This window comes from Cricetulus griseus, assembly GCF_003668045.3.
Source record: "Cricetulus griseus strain 17A/GY chromosome 1 unlocalized genomic scaffold, alternate assembly CriGri-PICRH-1.0 chr1_0, whole genome shotgun sequence".
NCBI classification, from domain to species: domain Eukaryota; kingdom Metazoa; phylum Chordata; class Mammalia; order Rodentia; family Cricetidae; genus Cricetulus; species Cricetulus griseus.
In genome coordinates, this window is record NW_023276806.1 from 130,126,678 (window position 1) to 130,149,863 (window position 23,186).

A 23,186-nucleotide genomic window follows, 5' to 3' on the forward strand; every position below is an offset into this window, starting at 1 on the left:
GGGTGTCCCTGTTTACTCTGCGCCCCGAAGCGAGGTGGGGGCGGGCGCGCGCGCGGCCCCTCCTCCTCCTCCTCCACCCCGCCCCCGAGGCCGCAGGCCCCAATCCCCGCCCGGTTCTTACCGAGTCTCCAAATCAAAGCTCAGCCTCCTCTCCCGCACCTTCCCCGCGCGCTAGCCACCCCCGCCCCCACCCCCACCCCAGGCCGGGGAGGCTCGGTCTGGGCTCACCAAGGACCCCACGGAGGGGATCTGAAATCCCGGGGTGTGACATGCGCTAGAGCTCAGCTCGCCTCGACCCTGACCCCATCCCACCCTCGGCTGGCTCCTCCGGCTCTCGGGAGCGCTGGGAGGGCAGCCGCAGTCACGGGACGGGGCGCCCCGGGGACTCCCACTCCCGGACCGCTTCCCACAACTCCAAAGCTCGCCGCGCGCGCCTGCGACTCCCCCTCCCCAGGGCAGCGCGCCACATCAGCGCATGCGCATTCCCAGGATTGCCGCGTAGCTCTTCTCCCCCCTCCCTTTTTTTTTCTTTCCCCGCCCCTTCCCTCCTTCCCTCCTCTCCCTGTCCCCTCCCTCTCCCCTTTCAACACCCCCTCCCTCCCTCCCCCCCCCCCCGCGGCACTTCAGTCCGGGGAACAGCGGTGCGAGCTCCAGGCCAGTGCACTGAGGAGGCGGAAACGGGGAGCCCCCAGTGCTCCATCAGGCCCCGACCAAAGGCACCCCCATCGGGTCCACGCCCCCCACCCCCCACCCCGCCTCCTCCCAATTGTGCATTTTTGCAGCCGGAGGCGGCTCCGAGATGGGGCTGTGAGCTTCGCCCCGGGAGGGGGAAAGGAGCGAGGAGTAAAGCAAGGGTGAAGGGTTCGAATTTGGGGGCAGGGGGCGCACCCGCGTCAGCAGGCCCTTCCTAAGGGGCTCGGAACTGTACCTTTTCACCTACGCCCCTGGTTCCCCTTGCTTAAGGAAAGGATAAGAATAGAAGAGCCGGGGAGAGGAAGATAAAGGGGGACCCCCCAATTGGGGGGGCGAGGACGAGAAGTAAGAGGACCAGAGGGTGGGGGCTGCTGCTTGCATCGGCCCACACCATGCTGACCCCGCCGTTGCTGCTGCTGCTGCCCCTGCTTTCTGCTGTGGTCGCCGGGGCCACTATCGATGGTGAGTGAGATTCCGCGGCCCCCTTGGAACCCTGGGGGCTCCCCCTTCCCAACCCCCACTCCTGCGTCTGGATGGGGAAGGGAGACGCGGGAGGGGGTGCCTTTTGTTATCCCAGTCCAGCTGACACAGCAGCGGCCTGACTGGGGGCGGGGATGGGGTCTGATTTGGGGGATGGGAGCCTGGGACAAATGATGCTTCCAGGGCCCCCCAGCTCAGACAAAGACCAGAGGCCTGGCTAGGGAAGGAGGGCTCCCCCTTTTTCTGATCCTGGGATTGAGAGGCCTTCTCTTCCTATTTCTGGTAGGGGAGGGCCTCTGCCTCCCCTACATCCTCCACCCCCACCCCCCCTTCTGAATTGTGGAGGAATCCGGATTTGCTGTGTACCGCTGCAAAAGGGGGCGGAGGGCCTTTTGCAGTGGACTCTGAAGGCTGGAAGGCAAAGCTGGCTAGGGGTGCCCTGCTGGCCAGAGGGCAGGCAGGCCGAGAAAGCTGTGGGTGGGGATAGGGAGGGCCCCCTGTTTGGGTGTGGAATGAGCCCTGCATCCCAGGCATAGAGGCCGGGGTCCAGAATCCTGGGCTGCCTGCCTGAGCTCGGAAGTGAGCACTCTCCTCTGATGGCCTCTGTCAGTAGCGGCTTGCAGGGTTAGAGGGGTCTGGTGATGCTCTTGACTGAATTTCCCTTCTTAAAATCTGGGAGCTTTGAGATGAGGAAAAAAAATCAGATGTCATCATTCTGGAAGAGACTGAAGAATGGTCTGGAACAGAGGATTTCTGCCTTGATCAGTGTGGGTTGGAAGGAGAGTTGGAGGTTGGATGAGGGGTTTCGGCTATGCCCCACACCCCAATTCCCGCTCATGTAGTAAATGTGTTTAAGCTCACCCCATATATACACTTTATATAGTAGTTAGGCTTGGGCTACCATGTTCTTTGGGGGAAATTGCATGGCCCCCTCTTCCTCTACTACCAGCTGTTTTTCCTCCTGCTATGTATGAGTCACCAGTTCGAGACTTGCCCAAGCTTTAAGCTGGGGTCATGGGGTTGAATTGGGCTGGGCCCCTAACTTGAGAAGGGGTGAGATTTCATTACTTCCTGTCAGGTTTGCCCTCCCACTGGGGACAACAGCCTCATAGCATCACAGCACCCCTCCTCTGTCCTCCAGATCTTGCCAGACTGGGATTGGGAAAGTTTTTCCCTGAACCCAGATTATGTGTTCTCCCCTTTTCCAACTTGTTTCAACTGGGAAAGGAGGGAGCAAGAGGCGTCAGGAAGCAGCTGTGCCCAGAAAAACAGTTTACTCGGTGGCCCTCAGTCATGTCAAGTTGGGGACTGCCTTGTCTGGCTTTCACCCCTAATTTTCTGCCTATGATGAGAAAATTTCAGGGCTCTGCCCTGAAAATCCTCAGACAAGCCTGTACAGCCAGCCGCTCTCTGCCCTTCACGTCTACTGTCGTCATCCTGTGCCTTCTTCTTGGGCTCAGCCTTGTGAGGGTAGAGGGGAAACTGAGGCAGAGAGCTTTGGGAAGAAGACAATATTAAGCAAGAAACAGACCCATCAGGATCCTGTGAAAGGGGCAGGTGGAGCTGGTAGGAGCAAAAGCTGTCCTAGGGTGGTTCACTCCAAGGAGCCTAAATGTTGTCCTAAGTTGCTTGGTTGGTTGGTGGTGACTGAACGAGGGAGAAGGACATATTCTCCTTAACTTGTAGGCATGCACCTCTGAATCCTAGTTCATAACAACTCTGCGCATGGTCTGTCAGGGTGGGGGGTAAAGGTCAGTGGTAGACTATTTGTCCTAGCACACGGGATGCCCTGTGTTGCATCCTTGAGGAGAAACACAGTCCCCAGGGAAGGGACTACCTGAAAACACCCATATTCCTCCCCCTCAGGGGGAAGAGAGAACCTATAGACTCTGAGTGTCCTTCTTGGCTTTCCAGGGAAGGGGTCTCCTGCCTCTACTTACCTGGTGGTTTAATTGCCCTTCCTGCTTCTCAGGAATAGCTCTAGCAAACCCCCCCCCCTTCTTTCTTCTCTCTGTGTCTGGAACTCATCCTCGGGTTCTCTGCATTGTGGGGTGAGAGGGTTCGCTTCTCCTAGTAGACAGACGGGCACTTGCAGCCAAGGAGGGTGGGAAAGGCAATGGCGAGAAGGCTCACTGAAGGCTCTGCTGAGGGGAAGGGACAGTCCCTGGTGGGGGGAGCCTGCCAGGCAGCCAGCTCAGGGAAGACTTCTCCCCCGGCCCTCTTCTCTCCTGTTTGAGGTTGTTACTAGTTGCTAGGGAAGGTGGACAGTTGAAGTGAGTTATGGGCTTGATGTGTTAACCTCCTGGTTTCCTGAGAGAAGGTTCCAGTCTCTGTTCTCAATCTTAAACATCCGTCTGTAGCTTCCTCCTTTGAAGCCAGACACGTGTAGGAAATTCATCCGTGTCATTATTTTGACGTTAGGGGCAGCTTCACAAGACTTTTTCTTCCAGTCTTGTTCCCAGTGCTTTTTGTTTGTTTGTTTTTGTTTGCTTTATTACGCTGTATCACTCCCATTAACTGGGCCTTCCAACCATACCACCCAGAGCCCAGCCCTAAGTCAGATCCTTCCCAAACCCACAGCCTCTTGCAACCCCTTCCTGAGGTTGGGCGCAGCTCAAGTGGGTGGCCAAGCAAACTTAACAGTGCTTAAGGCCCTGAGTTCGGTCCCCAGCACCAACAAAACCCAAATTAACCAGGCATCGCTTACCTTTGCAAAGCTCTTCCTTATTCCAGTTTTACTCTTTCCTGTCTTGGCCCTGCACATACGAACCCTGGAGTTGATTCATGCACACACATCCTGGATTCTCTTCTGGGAGTCTTCCCATCTCTTGGATTCCTTACTCTGTGACCCACATCTGAGTAGGGGGAGCTTGCTTGTCCTTGGGGAACCTAGGGCTGTGGAGTGGGACTATGCAAGGGTCCCCTAGTTGGTAATGACTGATGCCAGGGAACCTGGTCCCGCCCCCTGTGTTTCTGCCCCAGATTTGAGCGTGGTTAGCAGGATCCTGCATTGTTTGGAGAAGGAAGCAGTTGGCTCTGGAGTGTTTCCCGTGCTGTGGCCTCATGGCACCAGTGTAGAGAGCCTCCCAGGAGGTGAGGGGTAGGGGAGAGGAGATTGTCTGTCACACTCCCATGAGATGACAGTCCCCCCCCCCAACCTTCCCACTCTGTGAGAGGCAGCAGACTGTAATCTGGACTTCCTTAGGTCAGAAGTTGTTGTGCTGGGACTGTGTCTCCCTATGCTAGGATATTTGCTGCCCTGCCTCCATCTCTGGGGGAGCGAGGGGGGGTCATTGTCTGGGTTCACCCCAGGACAGCTGTGTCACCATATGGGCAACCTCTGCCTTGAGCCCCGATCCTGTCTTTTTTGGCTATGTGCTTTGCTGTCTGTTCATCTTCTTACTGGTCTTCCAGAAGCCTGTCTCTGGCCCTCTTGGCTCATCTTTTATTTGCCTGTGCTTTGCGGTCTTCCCAGCCCTGACTGTTCTCAGTCACTGTCTTACTTTCTTTTATCTGTCTTGACCTCTCTGCAGATCCCCTAGATCTGGGAAGCTGCCTGGTAGTGGCATCTCTCCCAGGCTTCGCTTCCTGCCCCCCACCCTTGCTCATTCTTTCCTTCCTGCACCTAGACTGTCCCCTCCAACGTCCCCCAATTCCTCTCTTCTAATGTGCATGCACACTAAAAGGGGGGGTTGAAGGGATTTCAGAAGGAAAGGAAGGAGGTGAGACTTCTGGTAGGACTTCCTGCTAACGGGGGGTCTGAGAACTGAAGCAGATCAGGAGCTTAGGGCTTTCCTGCTGGTGATGGAAGGCCATGTGGGCTTGCGGGAGGCTAATAATGGACACGGCCTTGGGAGAGATATGTCGACCTCCGCAGGCAGTCGAGGGGATCTGGATTTTATTTGTGGGGAAAGGAAAAGACAGGGTCGTGGGTGAGGCTGATGTCCTGAGTCAATATTGACTCAGGATGGAAGAGGAGACCCCTCTCTTCCCCCGGCGGTCCAAGCCACCCTGTCTGTCCGTCTGTCCCAGGCCGCAAAGCTGAGTTCCAGACTCAGGAATGACAAAAATGTGTCTGAACCTCACTGAGCTGCGGGAAGGAGCTGCTGGTAACACCCAAAATACATAAAATTTGGGGAAAAGCTTTCTGTTGGGCCGGAGGCCCTTGCTGCCCTGCTCCCAAATGTTTGAAAGCTCAGATTCCTGTAGCTTGCTCCAGCTCCTCTTGTTCCCTGGGTTAACCATGTGGTTTCCCTTACAGAATGTCCCTATACCTATCAGAGGGAGCCTAGCCCTCTCTCTGCTGTGTCACCCTCCAAATGGCCCCAGGGCCACTTTCTCCCTGTTCCTGCCTTCCCTCTCCTTGTCTTCAGGAAGAATGTTTAAGGTTCCCAGGGGTTGTTGAAGGACAGGTTCCCTGTTCTTTTGGAGTAGTCTCTGCCCATGGCTTTCTTCCTTCCTCCTCCCTAGCCAGGCATACTGGCCTCCTGTCCCCACCCAAGGTCCCAGAGTGGGACGGAGGATGATAGCCAAGGCTTGAGCCAGGCAGTGGGGTCTGTGTTGTGTCTGGACACACACCCAACCCCACACCTCCTGCCCTGGCTCCAGCTTGGTGGCCCTGGGGGCCATGGCTGGGCTGGGTGCCTGGTTGGGGAGGGGCAGGGTGTTGGTCAAGTTAGCATGGCGGTCACATCTCCAGGCAAAGCTGAGAACAGACGGCCCCTGTGTCCCCGTGCTCCTTCTGCAGCTCCCTCTCTCTCCTCCCTCTCTCCTGCTTCTCCCTCATGCCCTAGCCCTCTTCTGTCCCATTCTTGCCCCCTTCCTCCATGTCCTCTTCCTCAGAGACTACCCAGTCTGTACAATTCCCGTTCCCCTCCTGCTGCTGCGGAACCATGGAACCATGCTTTTGCCTCCTCCTTCTCAGTGTTCTCTGTAAGATGGGATTGCACTAGCAAACACCTCACGGCTTGACAGTAGGACCCCAGGGCTTCAGATCTGTGTGTGGCACTCAGTGGTCACCGGGCAGGAGCAGGCAGGGACTGGATGCTAGTCCCTGCTTCCTAACCTATGACAATATTGTTCCCCATCAGAAGGCCCAAGGATGGGTTTTCTGAATGTCGGTGGGGTTTGGGTTAGGGTTCGGGTGCAGAGGATTCAGCTGAGGGCATCTAGGTTGGCTTGGCCTTTAAGGAGATTATGCATTTCTTCCTTCACCCCCGTCCCAGCTCCCTCCCAGCTTGGAGGAGGCTTCACTTGGCTGTGGAGACTGCTCCAAAGTAGGTTATGTGTTTTCCTTCTCCCTGAAGGAAATCAAAGACAGGCTTTAGCCTTCTCACTCAAAATTCCTAGGGCTTTCTCCACCATGACTGACAGGAAGTTCTTCCACTTATCCCTCTCCAATCCTTCTGCTCTCCTGAGAGACATGCACCCCCACCCACCTCAACTCACCCTGCCCGCCCCATCCAGCCTCTGCCCCTGAGCCTGAGGAGATGGTGCAGAGGGGACAGGGTCTGAGCCCTCCTCTTCCTTTCAGGGAGGGAGGGGAGCCCATCCCCCACTGCCCTCCCTCCACAAGAGCACATCTGGTTTGTGAATCTCTCATTTCAGCTTTTGGAGTTTGCCAGCTGCTGTTTCCTCTGTCGAATTCGGGCCAAAAATGGGGGTGGGGGACAGTGGGGGAACCATGTGAGGGCCAAAGGAGGGGATTGTGGCAGGGACGTGGAAGACAGGGGAGGTTAGAGTGACCAGCCAGTGACCTCAGACCCTGGCTGTGAGTTCTGCCCTGGGGAAAGTTGGGGCATGGGCTCAGCCCCAGGTGGGATAGGAAGAAGTGTCATCTGCCTGGGGTCTCAGGGGTCCGTTTCAGAGCTCCAAATGTCCCATCTGCCTCTGAGTCCCACTGCAGTACCCCCAACCCCCCAAGCGGCCTGGCTGGCCGGGGGAAGTGATGGTCTCCAGCATGCTAACTAGGTTGGCGGGCTGTTTCCCCGGGAAGACCTCACAGCTGGCCCAGTGGAGCAATGAACTCAGCATTATCCACCTCCTCAAGGGGCCTTTATTCCCGGATCAGGGGAGGAGGGAGGAAGGGGGACTCCAAGGGGGCCTGGCCAGGCCATCCTTGATGTGTTTCCTGAACTCAGCTCTGGTTCTGGCCAGGGGCCTGGGTACAGTCCACTCTGCCAGAGATGGGGATGAGGGAAACAGGGGCCTGGGTACAGTCCTCCCTGCCAGAGATGGGGATGAGGGAGACAGACCTGGGTACAGTCCTCCCTGCCAGAGATGGGGATGAGGGAGACAGACCTGGGTACGGTCCTCCCTGCCAGAGATGGGGATGAGGGAGACAGACCTGGGTACGGTCTTCCCTGCCAGAGATGGGGATGAGGGAGACAGTCCTGGGTACAGTCCTCCCTGCCAGAGATGGGGATGAGGGAAACAGGGGCCTGGGTACAGTCCTCCCTGCCAGAGATGGGGATGAGGGAGACAGACCTGGGTACAGTCCTCCATGCCAGAGATGGGGATGAAGGAGAGCTCTGACACCTTCCTTCCTTCCTTCCTTCCTTCCTTCCTTCCTTCCTTCCTTCCTTCCTTTCTTTGTTTTTCGAGACAGGGTTTTTCTGTGGCTTTGGAGGCTGTCCTGGAACTAGCTCTTGTAGACCAGGCTGGCCTCGAACTCACAGAGATCCGCCTGCCTCTGCCTCCCGAGTGCTGGGATTAAAGGCATGGTGCCAGCACTCAGCACTATCCAGCTTCTGACACACTTTTCTTACTCTCCTGTGTCAGTCCTGCATTTGAGTTAACGCTGTGCAGTCCCCCAGAGAAAATGTTGCCTCTGTATCCATCTTGGTGCCTGGTTCAGTGCCTGGCACAGAGCTGGCCTCCAGCAGAACAGAAACGGGATTGACCCACGTGGGAGAAAAGGAGATGAAAAACTGGGAGGTGGGATCTGTGCCCTGGGGTGGGTGAAAACCCCTGTGCTGGACATGGTAACCAGGGCAACAGATGGGTGGGGACTACACTCTAAGAACCTAGAGTCAGCTGGGCGTTGGTGGCACACGCCTTTAATCCCAGCACTCGGGAGGCAGAGGCAGGCGGATCTCAGTGAGTTTGAGGCCAGCCTGGTCTACAAAGCTACACAGAGAAACCCTGTTTCTAAACAAACAAATCAAAACCCCTAGACTCATGAGGCTGGAGAGATGGCTCAGTGATTAAGAGCACTGCCTGCTTTTTCAGAGGGCCTGAGTTTGATTCCTACCACCCAAAGGCAGCTCACACCCATCTTCCACTTCCAGGGGATCCCATGCCCTCTTCTACCCTTCTCAGGCACTAGGCAAACATGTGGTACACGCACGCACGCAAGAACGCACGCACACAGAACACCCGTACACATAAAATAAAACTTTAAAAGAAGAGAGAGCCTAGAGTCAGCTGAACTGAATTGAGCCCTGGTTTTGCAACTTGCCAGGTGGGTTAACAGCTCTCTGCTTGCCATCCTGTGGGGAAGACTAAGATGGCAGCTGGTTGATCAGTGCCCCAGCACCCTGCCTCTGCTGGGGAGTGATCATTAGGGCTCTCTTATCGGGAAAACTTCCCCTAGAAGTCCCCTGCTCTGTGGTCTGACCTACAAGCGAAGCTGTGCCATATGGAGCCTTCTACCTTTTCCAATCTGCCTTGTGTGGCCCTGCCCTGCTGTCCTCTGCAGATAACATCTCTGAGCCACACTGTCCTCCACAGTTCTCATGTGGGGGTCCAGTAGTAAGGAGTTGGAGCTGGAATGATAGAGTCAAGAGGCCAGTAGTGTCCCTGAGGTCAGAGACGCTGAGTGGTTAGGAAAGGCCATCTGCAGGGTGCCTGTGGGAACTAGAAGAAAACACAGTAGAGGCCCCTGCCCTTCCCCACTGTCACAGTTAGCAAGGTCAGGGGTGCTGGTGTGTGATGAGGAAACTAGAGCAGCAAAGCCTTTGACCCTGAAGCCCTGGGGTGGAGGGGTATGCCGGACAGACAATCTAGAAAAATTGGAAAGGGGCAGTAAACCTTCTTGGAAACCTGCCCCTTTGTTACAGGTGCACAGTATAAAGGATTGATGCTGGAGAAGGAGGAACCCTGGGAAGCTCCAGGGTCCAAGAGTTGACCTCCATCCTTTCTTTACATTCCCCTTTCTCTCCTTGCCTTTAGCCCCCAAAACTTGCAGCCCTAAGCAGTTTGCCTGCAGAGACCAAATCACCTGTATCTCGAAGGGCTGGCGGTGTGATGGGGAGAGGGACTGCCCAGATGGCTCTGACGAGGCCCCTGAGATCTGTAAGTACTTTTTCTGGGTCCCTTTCTCTAAACCCTGGGCTTTTCTCTCTTTCCTCTCTAGCCTGGCATGGACCTTGCTCTGTGGTTGTATCTGTCTATGACACAGCTAAAAGTGTTCTCTTCACCACTTCTTCAAAGTACCGGGCATGGTGTGGGTGACTATGGTACCTTGGATTTCTCCCTTGGCTGATACATCCCCAAGGCTGCTGGGAACAGTATCCTCTGGGCTGCACCTTTGCCCCAAGGAGATGACCAAGCTGCCCTTTTCCTTCGCTCATTTTCTTTTCTCCAGATTTGAAGCTTCTCTGGCACTCGATGAGTGGCCTTCAGGTCCTGCCAGGTACCCTTCTGCCCTTAGTTTCCCAGGCCAAAGGCCACTGCTCTTGCTCAGTCCCTGTAACAGAAGCCCCACCCCGTGCCCTTCCCGGCACCCTGCCTTCCCCTGCCCCCAATAAGTGGTGTAATCAGAGGCAGCTGTTTAAACTGGGAGAAAGGTCCCCACCCAGCCTTCACCCTCCCGGTGGCCAGGAGGAGGGTGAAAAGGGTGGAGGACTTGCTGGCAGGACCCCAGAGTCCTGGGGTCTCTACCTTCAGTGTCTCCCCTGCATGACCAATCCTGGCCAAAGGTCTAAGCGTGCTTTCTTTTCTCCTGGGCTTCATCCAGCTCCAGTCCCATCTTGGGTCCCTACTAATACCTCCAACATGGTTATCAAGGGTAGTGTTTTTCTTCCTCACCCCTGCATCCTGCCCTGGAGGAGTAAGAGCCTAGGTCTTAGGCCTGGAGCCTCCTCTTTGGTTTTTGTTTTGTTTTATTTTTGTTTTATCGTACAGGGTTTCTCTGTGTAGCTTTGGAGCCTGTCCTGGCATTTGCTCTGGAGACCAGGCTGGCCTCGAACTCACAGAGATCCGCCTGCCTGTGCCTCCCGAGTGCTGGGATTAAAGGCATGTGCCACCACTGCCCAGCCCAAGCCTCCTGTTGTTACTGAATCTCTACACATGTGTCCACACATGCATTCTCCTGGGCCATAACAGCACACATAGCCCCACCCAGCACAAACACCCACCAGACAAAGACTCGGGTAGTTTGTGTAGCCCATGTGGATGCACTCAAGAGTGGATCCGAAAGCATTCAGACAGATGCCCAAGTGCGTGTAGTGGCAGGGGCACACACACACACACACACACACACACACACACACACACACTCTCACTCACTTCACACCCCAATATGGAAACTCCCTTACCCAGAACCTCTGTAATCATCACTATATACCTCACACAAACCCTCCTTGTACAGGCAGGGCCGACACCAGCATGGACACATCCTCCCATATCTTGCCTATTGGGACCGTTGGTGTCATCTCATCCTTTCTCCTGGCAACTATGGAAATTAAGAGGGATGTTATCAGTAGGCCACAACCTTTGACCTTTCTAGTTCCTCCCATAGGCCTTAGCTCTGTGTTGGAAGTCTAGAATAATACCGCTTAAGAGAAATACAGTATAAGTCACATTTGAAGTTTTAAAATTTCCAAGTAGTCACCTTAAAAAGGAAACAGTTAAAAATTAATATTATTTCATTATCTTATTACCTGTATGAAATTACTAGAGATCTTTTGCTCTCTGGTGTATGTTTTATATGTACTTTTTGGAGTTTTGTTTTTTATTTTTTTGAGACCTGGTTTCTCTGTGTGGCCCTGACTTCTTGGAATTCACTCTGTAGACCAGGCTGGCCTCGAACTCACAGAGATCTGCCTGCCTCTGCCTCCCGAGTGCTGGGATTAAATGCTTGTGCACCATGCCTGGCTTTATATGTACTTTTAATTTAGCACACTTCAAGTGTTTGAGAACTTCGCATGGCTGGTGCTGTGTGAATGAACTGGCTCATTTCTAGCCTTGTGCTTCATGCTCTGAGAACCACAGAAAGATAGTTGTTTCTGTTTATCATTTGAGCTCCCGTTCTGCCAGGGACTGTGTTTCCTTGAACTCATCAAAACCTTTCACGATTGCCTTCTGCCTGTCTCCTGATTTATAGAATACTGAGGCTGCAGGATCCATAGCATGGAGCATTTAGGGTGGGCCCTAGCTTTCCCCTTCACACGGCTGTCAGATGTGTAGCTACTATTGTGAACAGTGAAGCTGTAGGGACCTCTTGAAATCCAAAGTGTGTAGCTCTCTAAAATGCCGATCTTAGTTTATCCCTCACCTACCCCAGCCTAGTACAGAGATGACTATACGGCTATCTCAGGCAGCTTGATCATGCCATCATGTCTGTTTGCTCCCAGGTCCCCAAAGTAAAGCCCAGAGATGTCAACCAAATGAACACAATTGTCTGGGGACCGAGCTATGTGTTCCCATGTCTCGTCTCTGCAACGGGGTCCAAGACTGTATGGACGGCTCAGATGAGGGGGCTCACTGCCGAGGTAAGGGCATCACACACTCCTGCGCCATGCGTCGTGATCTCTTGGCAAAACATCTGGTGGCAAAGGGCAGCCCTTGTGCTTTCGTGCGTGTGAGACCTTGTCCTGCTCCCATGCCCAGACTTGTCATTGAAATTAGTGGGCCTCTTGGGTTTGGAGCTTGATCAAGTAGCCCTATGGGCTTCAGCTGTGAGCACTTTTCCTTTGGCTGTGTATGCTCAACAAGTCACCTCCCTGCAAGCCCATTCTTAGCATTTTTATGCTCTGTTTTTAATAGTGGAGTACTTTCTCCAAACGCTTTCCTACATGATTCCTGGGTGTGAACAGATAGGAGCAGAGATGTTGTCATCAGAGCTAGAGTTAGGGACCTTGGGTTTGGTTCATTGACCCTGCCAGAATACTAGGAGGCATCTCTCAAGAGCTGCAAGTCTTGCAGGGATCCAAGAGTTGCTCTCTCTGGCCCTTCTTTCCCATACATTCTCAAATCTGGTTGAATGGGAAAGCCATTCAGACCGAGGAGGGGACATTAGTGACAAGTCACACTTCTTGGCTGTGGTAGAGGATTCCATGGTGTGGAAAGTGCCAACCTTCAGGCCTGGCTGTTAGAGAAAGAGTCAGTTGCCTCTCTTCTGCCCTGGGTTGTTCTGAGACTGGAGCAAGCAACCTTTGACAGGCCTTGAGGAGTCATGGGGCTGGGGCTGGGGCCAGTGTCATATGTCACACACATGTCAGAAAACATCTGCTTGTGGGAGGAGGACACATCTGGATCCTTTCACTGGGGCAGGGGCTGAGGAGCAAGGGGGATTGTGGGAGATTTTTCTCTTCTTTCTTTTGGCTGGTTTCATCTGGAGCTATTGGGATGAGATACAGAAAGTAAATTTAGGGCTAACTTCAGCCCCCATGGCCAGTCTTAACCAGCATTGTGTGCCCAGGTTAGCTTCCTTCTCGAATACCTTTTTAGTTCCAGAAACAAACAAAAAACTAGGCTTAGAACTTCCCCTAATATTAGAGACACCCCCATCCCCCAGATTGCTTTTTCAGATTTCCCACAGCAGGCAACATTTACCCATTTGTGAAAGACTGGAAAGAAAGGCACTACATTTGGGCTCTCTGATCAGAGGGCTGCAGAAAGAATAGCAGAAGCTTCACACACACACACACACACACACACACACACCCACCCACCCACCCACCCCCTCCCGGCAGGCTTAGTGCTTTAAACACCTTAACTTCTCCTAGGTTCTTTCCTAGGTGGGGGTTTGAGGCACTTGGACAAAGGGGTCTTTGTGGCTTAGTCGCCTGGCCCCAAGCAAGCCCTTAATTGGGTCGCTGGTCAGAGGGGGGGGGCACAGTTCTCCCAACTCTCCCTGCCCCCGTCTTACCCCCTCTGTCTCCCCGGTGGAAGTGGGTCATGGTGGAAGGAAGAACTCATCTTCCTCTTCCTCTTCTTCCCCCATCTGGACCCTGGGTCTTCCCTCTGAGGCCTCCGGAACTCGAGGATGACTTAGAACAGTGCTTCTAGGCCAGAGGGCAGAAGCAGTTGCATTGCCTGCCCCTTCTTCACCCTCAGCTGGAGCTGACTTAGTAAACTCCCTTCAGCTGCAAACACAAGGCACACGAAATGGACAGGGGTCACTGTCTCTTCCCATTGACCCCATCAGAAAACCAGAAGCTGTCCTAGGGAAGGGGACATGGATGGTCCAGGGTGACAGAGTAAGAAGAGGGGGGTGCCAGGCCACAACTGGCTGTATGACCTTGTGCCTGCCACATCAGCCGTTTCTGGGCTTTGCAAAATAATGCACTTGCTTTCCCTTTCGGGCACTGTGGCCTTTACTTCAAAGCAGTTTCTGAAGGGTGACTGGAGATGGGGGCAGGTTGTTGTCTTGGGGTGGCCTGAGTATGTCTCTCGTGCCCTTGTGCAGAGCTCCGAGTCAACTGTTCCAGAATGGGCTGTCAGCACCATTGTGTCCCCACACCCAGTGGGCCCACCTGCTTCTGCAACAGCAGCTTCCAGCTGCAGGCGGACGGCAAGACGTGCAAAGGTGTGTGAGCATGACTGTGAGGGGGCTGGCTGCCAGGTGGGTTGAAACAGGGCTGGGCTGGGGGAGGAAAGGACAAAATGGAGGGCTCAAGGGACAGTCCAGACATAGGGTGGCTATGAGCCCTGAGCACCTGCTGTCAGCAGACCTGTAAAAATTCTTCAAAAAATTGTAGATTGCACATGAATTTTGTTGTAAAAAATTAAAACATTAGCCAGACGGTGTGGCTCACACCTGTAATTCCAATACTTGAAAAGCTGAGGTAGGTGGATAACTGTGAGTTCCAGGCCAACCTGGGGTACAGAGTAAAAACCTTCCTTAAAAAAAAAAAAAAAAAAAATAGGTCAAAGTCAGGCGGTGGCTCATGTCTTTGATCCTACTACTCGGGAGGCCAAGGCAAACAGATCTCTGTGAGTTCAAGGCCAGCCTGGTTTACAGATTGAATTCCAGGACAACTGAGGCTACACAGAGAAACCCTGTCTTGAAAAACAAAACAAAACAAAAAAACTAAACCCCCCCCAAAAATCATTACAGATAAAATGAAGTTTAATAAATTGTCTTTAGCTGGGTGGTGGTACACAACTTTAGTCCCAGCACTTGGGAGGCAGAGGTAGGCAGATTTCTGTGAGTTCTAGACCAGCTACACAGAGAAACCCTGTCTCGGGGAAAAAAAAAAAAAAACAGACAGACAGACAGACAGACAGATCCTCTTCAATTCCCATCCTGTTCCCATCTGTCTGGAGGCAAAAATCTCCGAGCAGTGTATCTGCCCCTCTGCAAGCCCTCTACTGTGTAATTGTACTCACCAAAAATCTAACTGTGAATCTTGCTTGTGAGTGTGCTCTTTTTCCATAAGTCTTGCCACACTGTAGGTATCACTTACAATGTTTTTCACTCCTCAGTACATTTTAGGGATTTCCCCTACCCCCCATGGTAGTTTGTAGCGATTTACCTCATTCACTGAAAAACCACTGTGACGTGTAGCTGTTACCACAGTTTACTTGGCTGTTTCCCTATTGATGAGTAAGATGTTCCCAAGTTTTCCTCTGTCACAAACAATGCAAACTTTGCTGTTTTAAATTTGACTGCCTCACGTCTGCGCAAATGCCACCTTTTCATGCAGCCTGACCACTCTACATTACACCCCAACAACCAGCTCGCTCTGATTTCTCTTCCTTCTACTTTAAAAAAAAAGTGTATGATTGTTTTGCCTACATTTATGTATGGGGACCACATGCATGCCTGGTGTTTGTGGAGGACAGAAAAGTACCTGAACCCAGGTCCTCTGCAAGAGCAACAAGTGCTCTCTTAACAGATGAGCCACCTCGACAGCCCCCCCCCCGTGTTTTTTTTTTTAAAGATTTATTTATTTTTATATGTGTGAGTGCTTGACCTACACATGCGTTTGTATACCACATGTGTACTTGGTGCCTGAAGAGGTCAGAAGAGACCTTAGCAATCCCTGAAACTGACATTACTGATGGTTGTGAGTCGCCATGTGGGTGCTGGGAACAGAACCTGGGTTCCCTAGAAGAGCTGTGGGTGTTCTTACCCACTGAGCCATCTCTACACTCCTTGCCTTTTGTTTTGAATGCAGTGCTAGGGATCAAGCCCAGGGCCTTGTGCATGTCAAGGACGTACACCACAGTCCTCTTTGCCTTTTTTTTTTTTTTTTTTCAACAGCACTAATCATTCCCCACTATACTACCACCTCTAACCCAAGCTTTACCTTTTATTTCCTTTATTATAACATTGGCCCTCCATTTATTACCAGAATGTAGGTTTCATGAAGACAGTAACGGAGGGTAATGAAGTTCTGTTTTCAAATTCATTGTTGTGTCTCCTGTGCCTGCCTCATCTGTTTCCCAAGAAATGTTTTCTGAGTGAACGGATGATGGCAGGCATGATGGAGCAGAGGAGATCCCAAAACCCTGTTTTCTGGGCAGTGGGTTTGCACATTCTGAACTGTCCCCGATTCTGCCAAACCGTCCGTTAGCTGGTGGTGTCTCAGGGCACCCTTGTCCTTTTCTCTCCTCGCAGATTTTGATGAATGCTCAGTGTATGGCACCTGCAGCCAGCTTTGCACCAACACAGATGGCTCCTTCACGTGTGGCTGTGTGGAAGGCTACCTGCTGCAGCCAGACAACCGCTCATGCAAGGCCAAGAACGGTGGGTGGAGCTGCTCTGTAGCCACAGAGCCGGGGACCTGCAGTGGACTTCTCCAGTGAACAGTGGCCTCCACAGTCCCAACTGACCTTTCTCTGTCCCATCTTCAGAGCCAGTAGATCGGCCCCCAGTGCTACTGATCGCCAACTCCCAGAACATCCTAGCTACGTACCTGAGTGGAGCCCAGGTGTCTACCATCACCCCCACCAGCACCCGACAGACCACAGCCATGGACTTCAGTTACGCCAATGAGACCGTATGCTGGGTGCACGTCGGGGACAGTGCTTCCCAGACACAACTCAAGTGTGCCCGGATGCCTGGCCTGAAGGGCTTTGTGGACGAGCATACCATCAACATTTCCCTCAGCCTGCACCGTGAGTCGCCTATTCAGAGGGCAGGGGAGATGGGCAGGAGGGTCCCTACTTGGAAAAATTAGACAGAATGAGCCCTGCTCGGGTCAGGAGCCCAATGAAGATGCCTCCGACAGAGGTTGAGACTGGGGCTTGATGCCTCTTTGTGGCAGGAGCATGGCTATTATTCTGTTACACCCTGAGCTGTCTCTAGCAGACTGTTGCATTTCTGGTTCAGGACTAAGGGAGGCCTCGGTGGAGAAGTGAAGGCTGAGAGGGCAATGAACGGTCACTCTCTGGAGACCGGGACTGTCCCGTCTTTGAAAGAGGAGTGTGGATTGACTACAGAGGGGCTTTCCCATATAGCCGGAACTAGGGGGAAGAAAGCTAAGGATCTGGAGAAGGATCAGGGGAGGGAGGTGTTTAGTAGCAGAGGGCAGAGGAGCCTGAGCCTGGCTTGCTCTGGGCAATCATGTAGTCCTCTTACCCCCAGGGGTATGGCCAGAAAGGACTTCCCACCGCTGGGTAGGCGCCAAGTCCCTGAGCCTACTTCCGGTCCTTGGCAGTCAATGAGAATAAGGGAGGAAACATTGAGCATTTAGTATATGCTGGCCATTCCCATTCAGGCTATCTGCCTACGCGGCTTTATTGTCCTACAGTGAAGAAGGGTCTTATGGGTGGGTTCACACATAGCCGGCTGCAGATCCACTCCAGTGTTGTTACACAAACAAACAAAAACTACTTTAGAGTCCGACAGCCTGCAGAGTCACATTCCCCTAAAAGCCACATAGGGTTGAGGGGAAGGATCTGGCTGGCCTGTGGTTGATCTGCCCCAGCCCTCAGACATAGCTGGATCTCTGACCCAGAATAAACCAGAACTCCCTACCTCAACTTTAGTTCCTAAAACTACATAATGGGCTGGTGCTAGTCTGTCCAGGTCTGATAAATGGAAGTGAGAGCCAGTGGCAAATGAAGTACATAACTTAGGGTTGTGAACTTGAGATCCTCATAGTGTTTTTTGTTTTGTTTTGAGCCCAGGGGCCTCACTGGCAAATGATAAGCATGTGTTCTGCGGCTGGCTGTAGCCCCAGCTCCTGTAGTAGATCTATATGTTCCTTTCTTCTGGGCCTATGAGGCTCCCCACAGAAAGCAAAGGTCCCCTGAGGTTATGAAGAATTCCATCTGAGTGAGAGGGGACCTTTTGAGGTTTGTGGGGGACAGAGGAGCCCAGACTTGTCTATGGCCTTGGGATACTGCTGCAACAGTGGCTCTAGCTCCCATCGCTATCACTTGTTTGAGGGTCCCCTGTGATTGGATGTGTGTCCTTCTAGAGGACTGAGTTGAGCGCTGCTCAAGGAAGGAACCCTATGTGCTGAGATTGGAGACAACTGCCCTGTTTGTATTCCTTGTTCACTGTCCCACTCAGCAGGCCTGCCTGGGCAGAGAGACATGGCAGCGTTTTCTCCAGGCCAGACAGTGGTACACTGGGTAGGTGGCTGTGATTTGCCCTCGGGGAACCTTCTCCACTTCTGCTCTGGCCTGGTCCATCCTCCTGACTTCCTCTCTACAGAAGCAGGAAGTAACCTTGGGTAGATACCCCTCCTTTGGCAAACAGATTTGCTTTGCCTCCCCGGGCTTCCAAACTTTACTGGGCCTCTGGGGCAGAGTCCAGGGACCTGGAAGAGACCAAGGTTCCAGGGGAAAATACTCTGGGGGAGAATGAACGAACGAGTGAGCGGCTCCATGTGCCCCAGCTTCTTTCCCTCCCTACCTCATCCCCACCCCCACTCCCGACGCCAGAATGTCTGGCTGTCACCATGAGGATGGTAGTTTGCTCTCATCCCACAAACTAATTATGGGCCCTGAGTTGATGTCGGAAGTGTCTCTGTAACACCCTCCCCCCACCCCTAGTACATCCCCTTCCTCAGGAGGAGTCCTGCCCTGGGGTCAGGGAACTTCAGGGGCCCAGGGACACACCTGTGAGCAGGGGGCTGCTGTCCTATAATTAGCTCCCTGGAGGATGAAGGAAAAGTCTCTTACCTTGTGCCTTCCCAGTCCTCCACGGTAGCTCTCCCTACAATCTTCCCATCCTTCCCTGTGAATGGGACCTCCATGAGATCCCTGGGGACATGCCTAAAGCGGGATAGTGTGGGGGGCAGGGATTCAGGAGGTTGGGGTATATGTCTTATGATTAAGAGGTGAGGTGCCAGTGAGGACAGCCTACTGGTGTGGGGAGATGGGCGAAGCCTGCCTCAGAGAGACCTTTGCAAACAGAAATAGAATATAAAGAAGGAAGGAAGCCAGTAAGAGAGCCTGTTCACATGGGTCCTGGAGCACGGGCCCAGTCTGCTCTGCATCCTGAGAGCCTTCTAAGGGCCTCTCCAAGGCCCGTTACTTCTCCTCTCAGATGGGGCAGGCTGCTAAACCCATATTTCCTAGCCCCCCGGTCACACTGGCCCAGGTTGGGTTGGCTCCTCTCTTCTCCCACCTTAGCCACAGCCCATAACCACCTTCTCTTCTGCCTAGTGAACCAGGAGACCTGAAGTTTGATGAGGCCAGGAAAGGAGGGATGAGAGCTGGAAGTGTAGCGCGTGGCAGGCCCTCATCCCATCCCAGTACTGAAGGAAAAAAAAGACTAGTGGGGTTAAAGTTAGGGACAGAGAAATCGCTCCAGCCCACAACTCAATACAGCAAGACCCTTACTTCGAAAAACAGTAAGGGAATTTTAAGAGCATGAAGTCATACCTCTAGATAGATATTATTCATTTCAGCATGCACAAGCTTTTAAAAAATGTTTAAGGTTTTGAGTTTTTACATATTAGTGTGTGTGTGTGTGTGTGTGTGTACATGTGGAAATCTGATGACAACATGTGAGAGCCCTTCCCTGTGTGCGTCTTGGGATTTAATTCAGGTAATCTAGCTATGCAGTTTATCCACAGAACCATCTCACTAGCTCTATTAACAGGTTTTGTTGTGTATTTTTAAGGCAGTATAGCCCAGGTTGATTTCCAACTTGTTACACAGCTAAGGCTGGCCTTAAACTTCTGATCCTTCCTGCCTCTAGCCCCCAGGGGTAAAGTTCAGCTTTATAGTTATGCTCTTATCCGATGTTATCATTAGAAAATTCCTATACTGTGATTTTATTATTAATTTTTTGGTGCATGTATGCGTGTATATGCATGTGTCTGCACCATGCATATAAAGACTAGAAGTCAATGTTAGATGTCTTCCTCCATGGCTTTCTACCTTATTTTTAAATTATTATAATACATATATGAGTGTTTTGTATATGCATGCCCAAGGAAGCCAGAAAATGGCATCAGATCCCTTGGAACCTGAGTTCTAGACAGTTGTGAGTAACCACCTAGGTACTGAAACCAGGACCTCTGGAGGAGTAACAGGTCCCCTTAACCACTGAGCCATCTCTCCAGCCCTGCTCTCTGCCTTGTTTTTTTGAGGTAAGGTCTCAGAGGAGTTTGCAGGTTCAGCTAGACTGGCTGGCCAGCCCAGGAGTCCTCCTGTTTCTGCCTCTCTGGGGCTGGGATTACAGGTGTGTACTGCTGGGACCACATTCTTAAATGTTTTTAGAGACAAGTCTTGCTGTGTATCCCTGGCTGGCCTGGGGTTTGATATGTAGATCAGGTTGGCCTTGGACTCACAGAGAGCCACCTGCCTCTGCCTCCTGAGTGCTGGGATTGAAGGCATATGCCACCGCCGCCACTTCCAGCAACAAATAGCTTTTTAAAGTGAATGCTGGGAACAGAACTCAGGCCCTAATGCACAGGTGGCAAGCCCTTTGTTGACTGAACCATCCCTCCATCCCTAATTAATTAATTTTTGAGATGGGAATACACTGTAGCCCAGACTGGCTCAAACCCATGATAATCCTCTCCCATCGGCCTGCCAGCTGCTGGGCTTTACAGGTGTGAACTACTATGTCCATGCTTCAAATCTGTGATGTATAAAATAGTGAGTAAATAATACTGTAAGCTACATATTCACACACACACACACACACACACACACACACACATATTTTGAAAGTGATACACGAAAGACTAAAATTCTGAAACCGAGACCCAAGAGAGTCAACAGGTGTGGTGTTTCCTGAGCCCAGAAAGGGCCTTCTTGTTCTATGTCTTCTAGGGCCCTGAATAGAAGGAGTAGTCCAGTCTAGTGCTCCCCCAACCCCTAGAAACGTACGCCCGTCTCCAGCTTAAATTCTGGTCTGTTCCCATTTCACTCCTGAGGACATCTCTACTGTAGGAAGGGTGAGGCTCTGGGACAGGTGAAGAGCAATTAGAGTCCAGGAAAGAGATAGCATCTAATGAAGTTGTTTGGTGCTGAACTGTGTGTGACATGGTAGTCTGTAGTGTTTGGCGGGTCCCTGGGGTTTTCCTCCCAGGGCATGCTTCCTGAGATGGGAGGGCCCAGCAAAGGGCTCATATACTGTAAGCACCAGGGTCACAAAACAAATCCCCAAGCCCAGCTGGCCAACTTCGCTTTTCCCTCCCTCCTCTCTGCCTTTTTTTGGGGGTAGGGTGGAATGGGTGGGTGTGTTTTTAAAAAATCACAAGAGGAAATGCAAACAGCACCCCTAGCCTGGGCCAGGTCTGTGATGGACCTGAAAGGAGGGAGTTGGGAGTTGTGTCTGAGCACCCCACCCTTTCTCGGTCCCATACTGTGTTTACAGAATACTTCAGAACCTGAGCATCCGGCTGGAGAGATGGCTCAGCTGTTAAAGGCTAGGCTCACAACCAAAAATACAAGAACCTGAGCATCATGGCTCATACCTGCAGTCCCAACACTTGAGAGGCAGAGGTAGGAGGATTTTAGTGCATCCCAGGCCAGTGTGAGCTACAGAGTGAGACTCTATTTAAAAAAAAAAAAAACACTACACAAAACTCCCAAATGGAGCATTTCCAGAGTTTACACGTGAAGGCTTTCCCTCCTCCCGATGGCCTTTCTGACTCCCACAGGGCACTGAGATACAGGGGAGGTCTAGCCACCCTGTCCTCTGCCACCACCCATCCTGGCACTCCACCTTCTCATTCCCTTTCCCGGTTTCCTAGTCACTAACAGCTCTTTCCTGGCTCCTCCTCTCCTGGCCAGCACCAGCCCTGTGTCTCCGGGCCTAGATCCAGTCTTGCCCTCTCCTCCCCCGCTGTCTCCTTGAAGTTGCCTCCCAAGCCAGCCTACCCCCAGCTCTGTCCTCCCTGTTTCCAAGCCAAAGGAAGTAACTTAAGCAAGACAGGCATTTCAGAGCCCAGTGAGAATTTCTCAATCATGCAGAGACCCTCAGTCAGGCAGAGTAGAATTCAGGCATTCATCCACAGGATCCTGGCTGGACGTCCAAGCAGGGTTAGGAAGGGTGCTCAGGGGATAAGTTACCCGTAAGTTCTGGACTTTCTGGTGGAACAAGCAAGAGCTGAAGTCAAGATTTGGTAGCAAACAGGAACATGAGTCTGTGTTATTTAGTAAAACCTGCCAGCCCTGCCTCACTGGCCAGATCCCTGAGTGGGATTGCAAACTGTCCTCTGCCAATGTCCGGGGGTATTCCACGGCCAGAGAAGAGAAGGGAAATGATGTCCTGGCTCTAGGACAGCAGGGGGAAAGACTCGGTATTCAATAAATATTTGCTAAGTTGATGGATACATGTGTGTCTGGCACCAGGGAGGAAATGTAAAGATAGTGCCCGCTCTACCGACATTTGTCGTTACATGAAAGTCGAGATGAAGGAAGCTTCTGGGGCCACTGGAGTCTGTAACAGAATTTAACAGCCTGTGGGTTAAATTCCTTCCATCATGGAGAAATCCTTTGTGTAGGTGAAGATTCTTCCTATTTGGTGAAGTAGGTGAAGTTCCTCCATTTGGGAGAGCTCTTTCCAGTCAAGGTAGCTACACTCTGGGCAAAGTCTCTCCTTAGAGCAGTAGTTGTTACACACACACCCCTCCCCTCATCCTGTTACCCACCTTTAGCCAGGAGGCCACAGGTGATGGAGACTCAGAAGAGATTGGGCTAGGGAAGAAGGTGTCATGGGTGGAATTCATGCATGAATGTGTACACGTGTGCTGATTGTCCGGTCCTGTCTCACTGTTGAGAAAACAAGTGTTGACTGTCCTGCCTATAGTTCTAGTTGGGAGGTATCAGAACCGGATTTCAGACCAGTGTTGAGAGCCCAGCAGAACCCAGGGCAGAGCAGAGCGTTGGAAGTAGGGTGGAACAAATCAGAATAAGGACCGGAACCCAGTGTAATAGGGTTGTTTTGTCGTTGAGGGACTTGGTGCGTGCTCTGTAATCTTTGGGTGTACGGATTCACTGGAGTTATTTTCGAAAGATAAAAAGACCTCCATCCTGTACCCAGCTTTCCTTCTTGTTTTACAGAAAGTGGCTGGAATGGTGTTATCGAAGCTAGGGTCTTCTTAGGGTCTGCCGGGGGGCGTGTTTCTGGGAAAGGAGCCACTACTTAAGAAATAGTAGCTCTTGAGCAATGTGGATGATGGAGAAGTTGAGAAAAACTGGAGTTGTGTGTGCTGAGCCTCAGGGCTGGGGCTGCAAGGGAGCTAAGCTCTTCTGAACACTCACCCGGTCTATTCTAGGGCCTGGAACTGAAAGTCCGTTCTGATGACACAATCGGGCTGTGGTCTTCCTTTCTGACTCATTCACCCTTCTCAAGTCCTAACTCCCTTCAGTAGACCACCACCAGACCCTCCCTTAGCATGAGTACCTCCTTCTCCTTGGGTTTC

General features: G+C 52.3%; 1 protein-coding gene across 1 annotated transcript in view; it reads left to right on the forward strand.

Annotated features, from left to right (window-relative positions):
• Positions 1-1,085: 1,085 nt before the first annotated feature.
• The window catches only part of Lrp1 (LDL receptor related protein 1), an 84,439-nt gene continuing 62,338 nt past the window's right edge, over positions 1,086-23,186 (forward strand). The window contains exons 1-6 of the mRNA XM_027392194.2: positions 1,086-1,155; positions 9,346-9,468; positions 11,751-11,888; positions 13,808-13,927; positions 15,965-16,093; positions 16,201-16,464. Of these exons, the coding sequence (XP_027247995.1) occupies positions 1,086-1,155; positions 9,346-9,468; positions 11,751-11,888; positions 13,808-13,927; positions 15,965-16,093; positions 16,201-16,464 (844 nt within the window). The remainder of the gene's footprint in view (positions 1,156-9,345; positions 9,469-11,750; positions 11,889-13,807; positions 13,928-15,964; positions 16,094-16,200; positions 16,465-23,186) is intronic.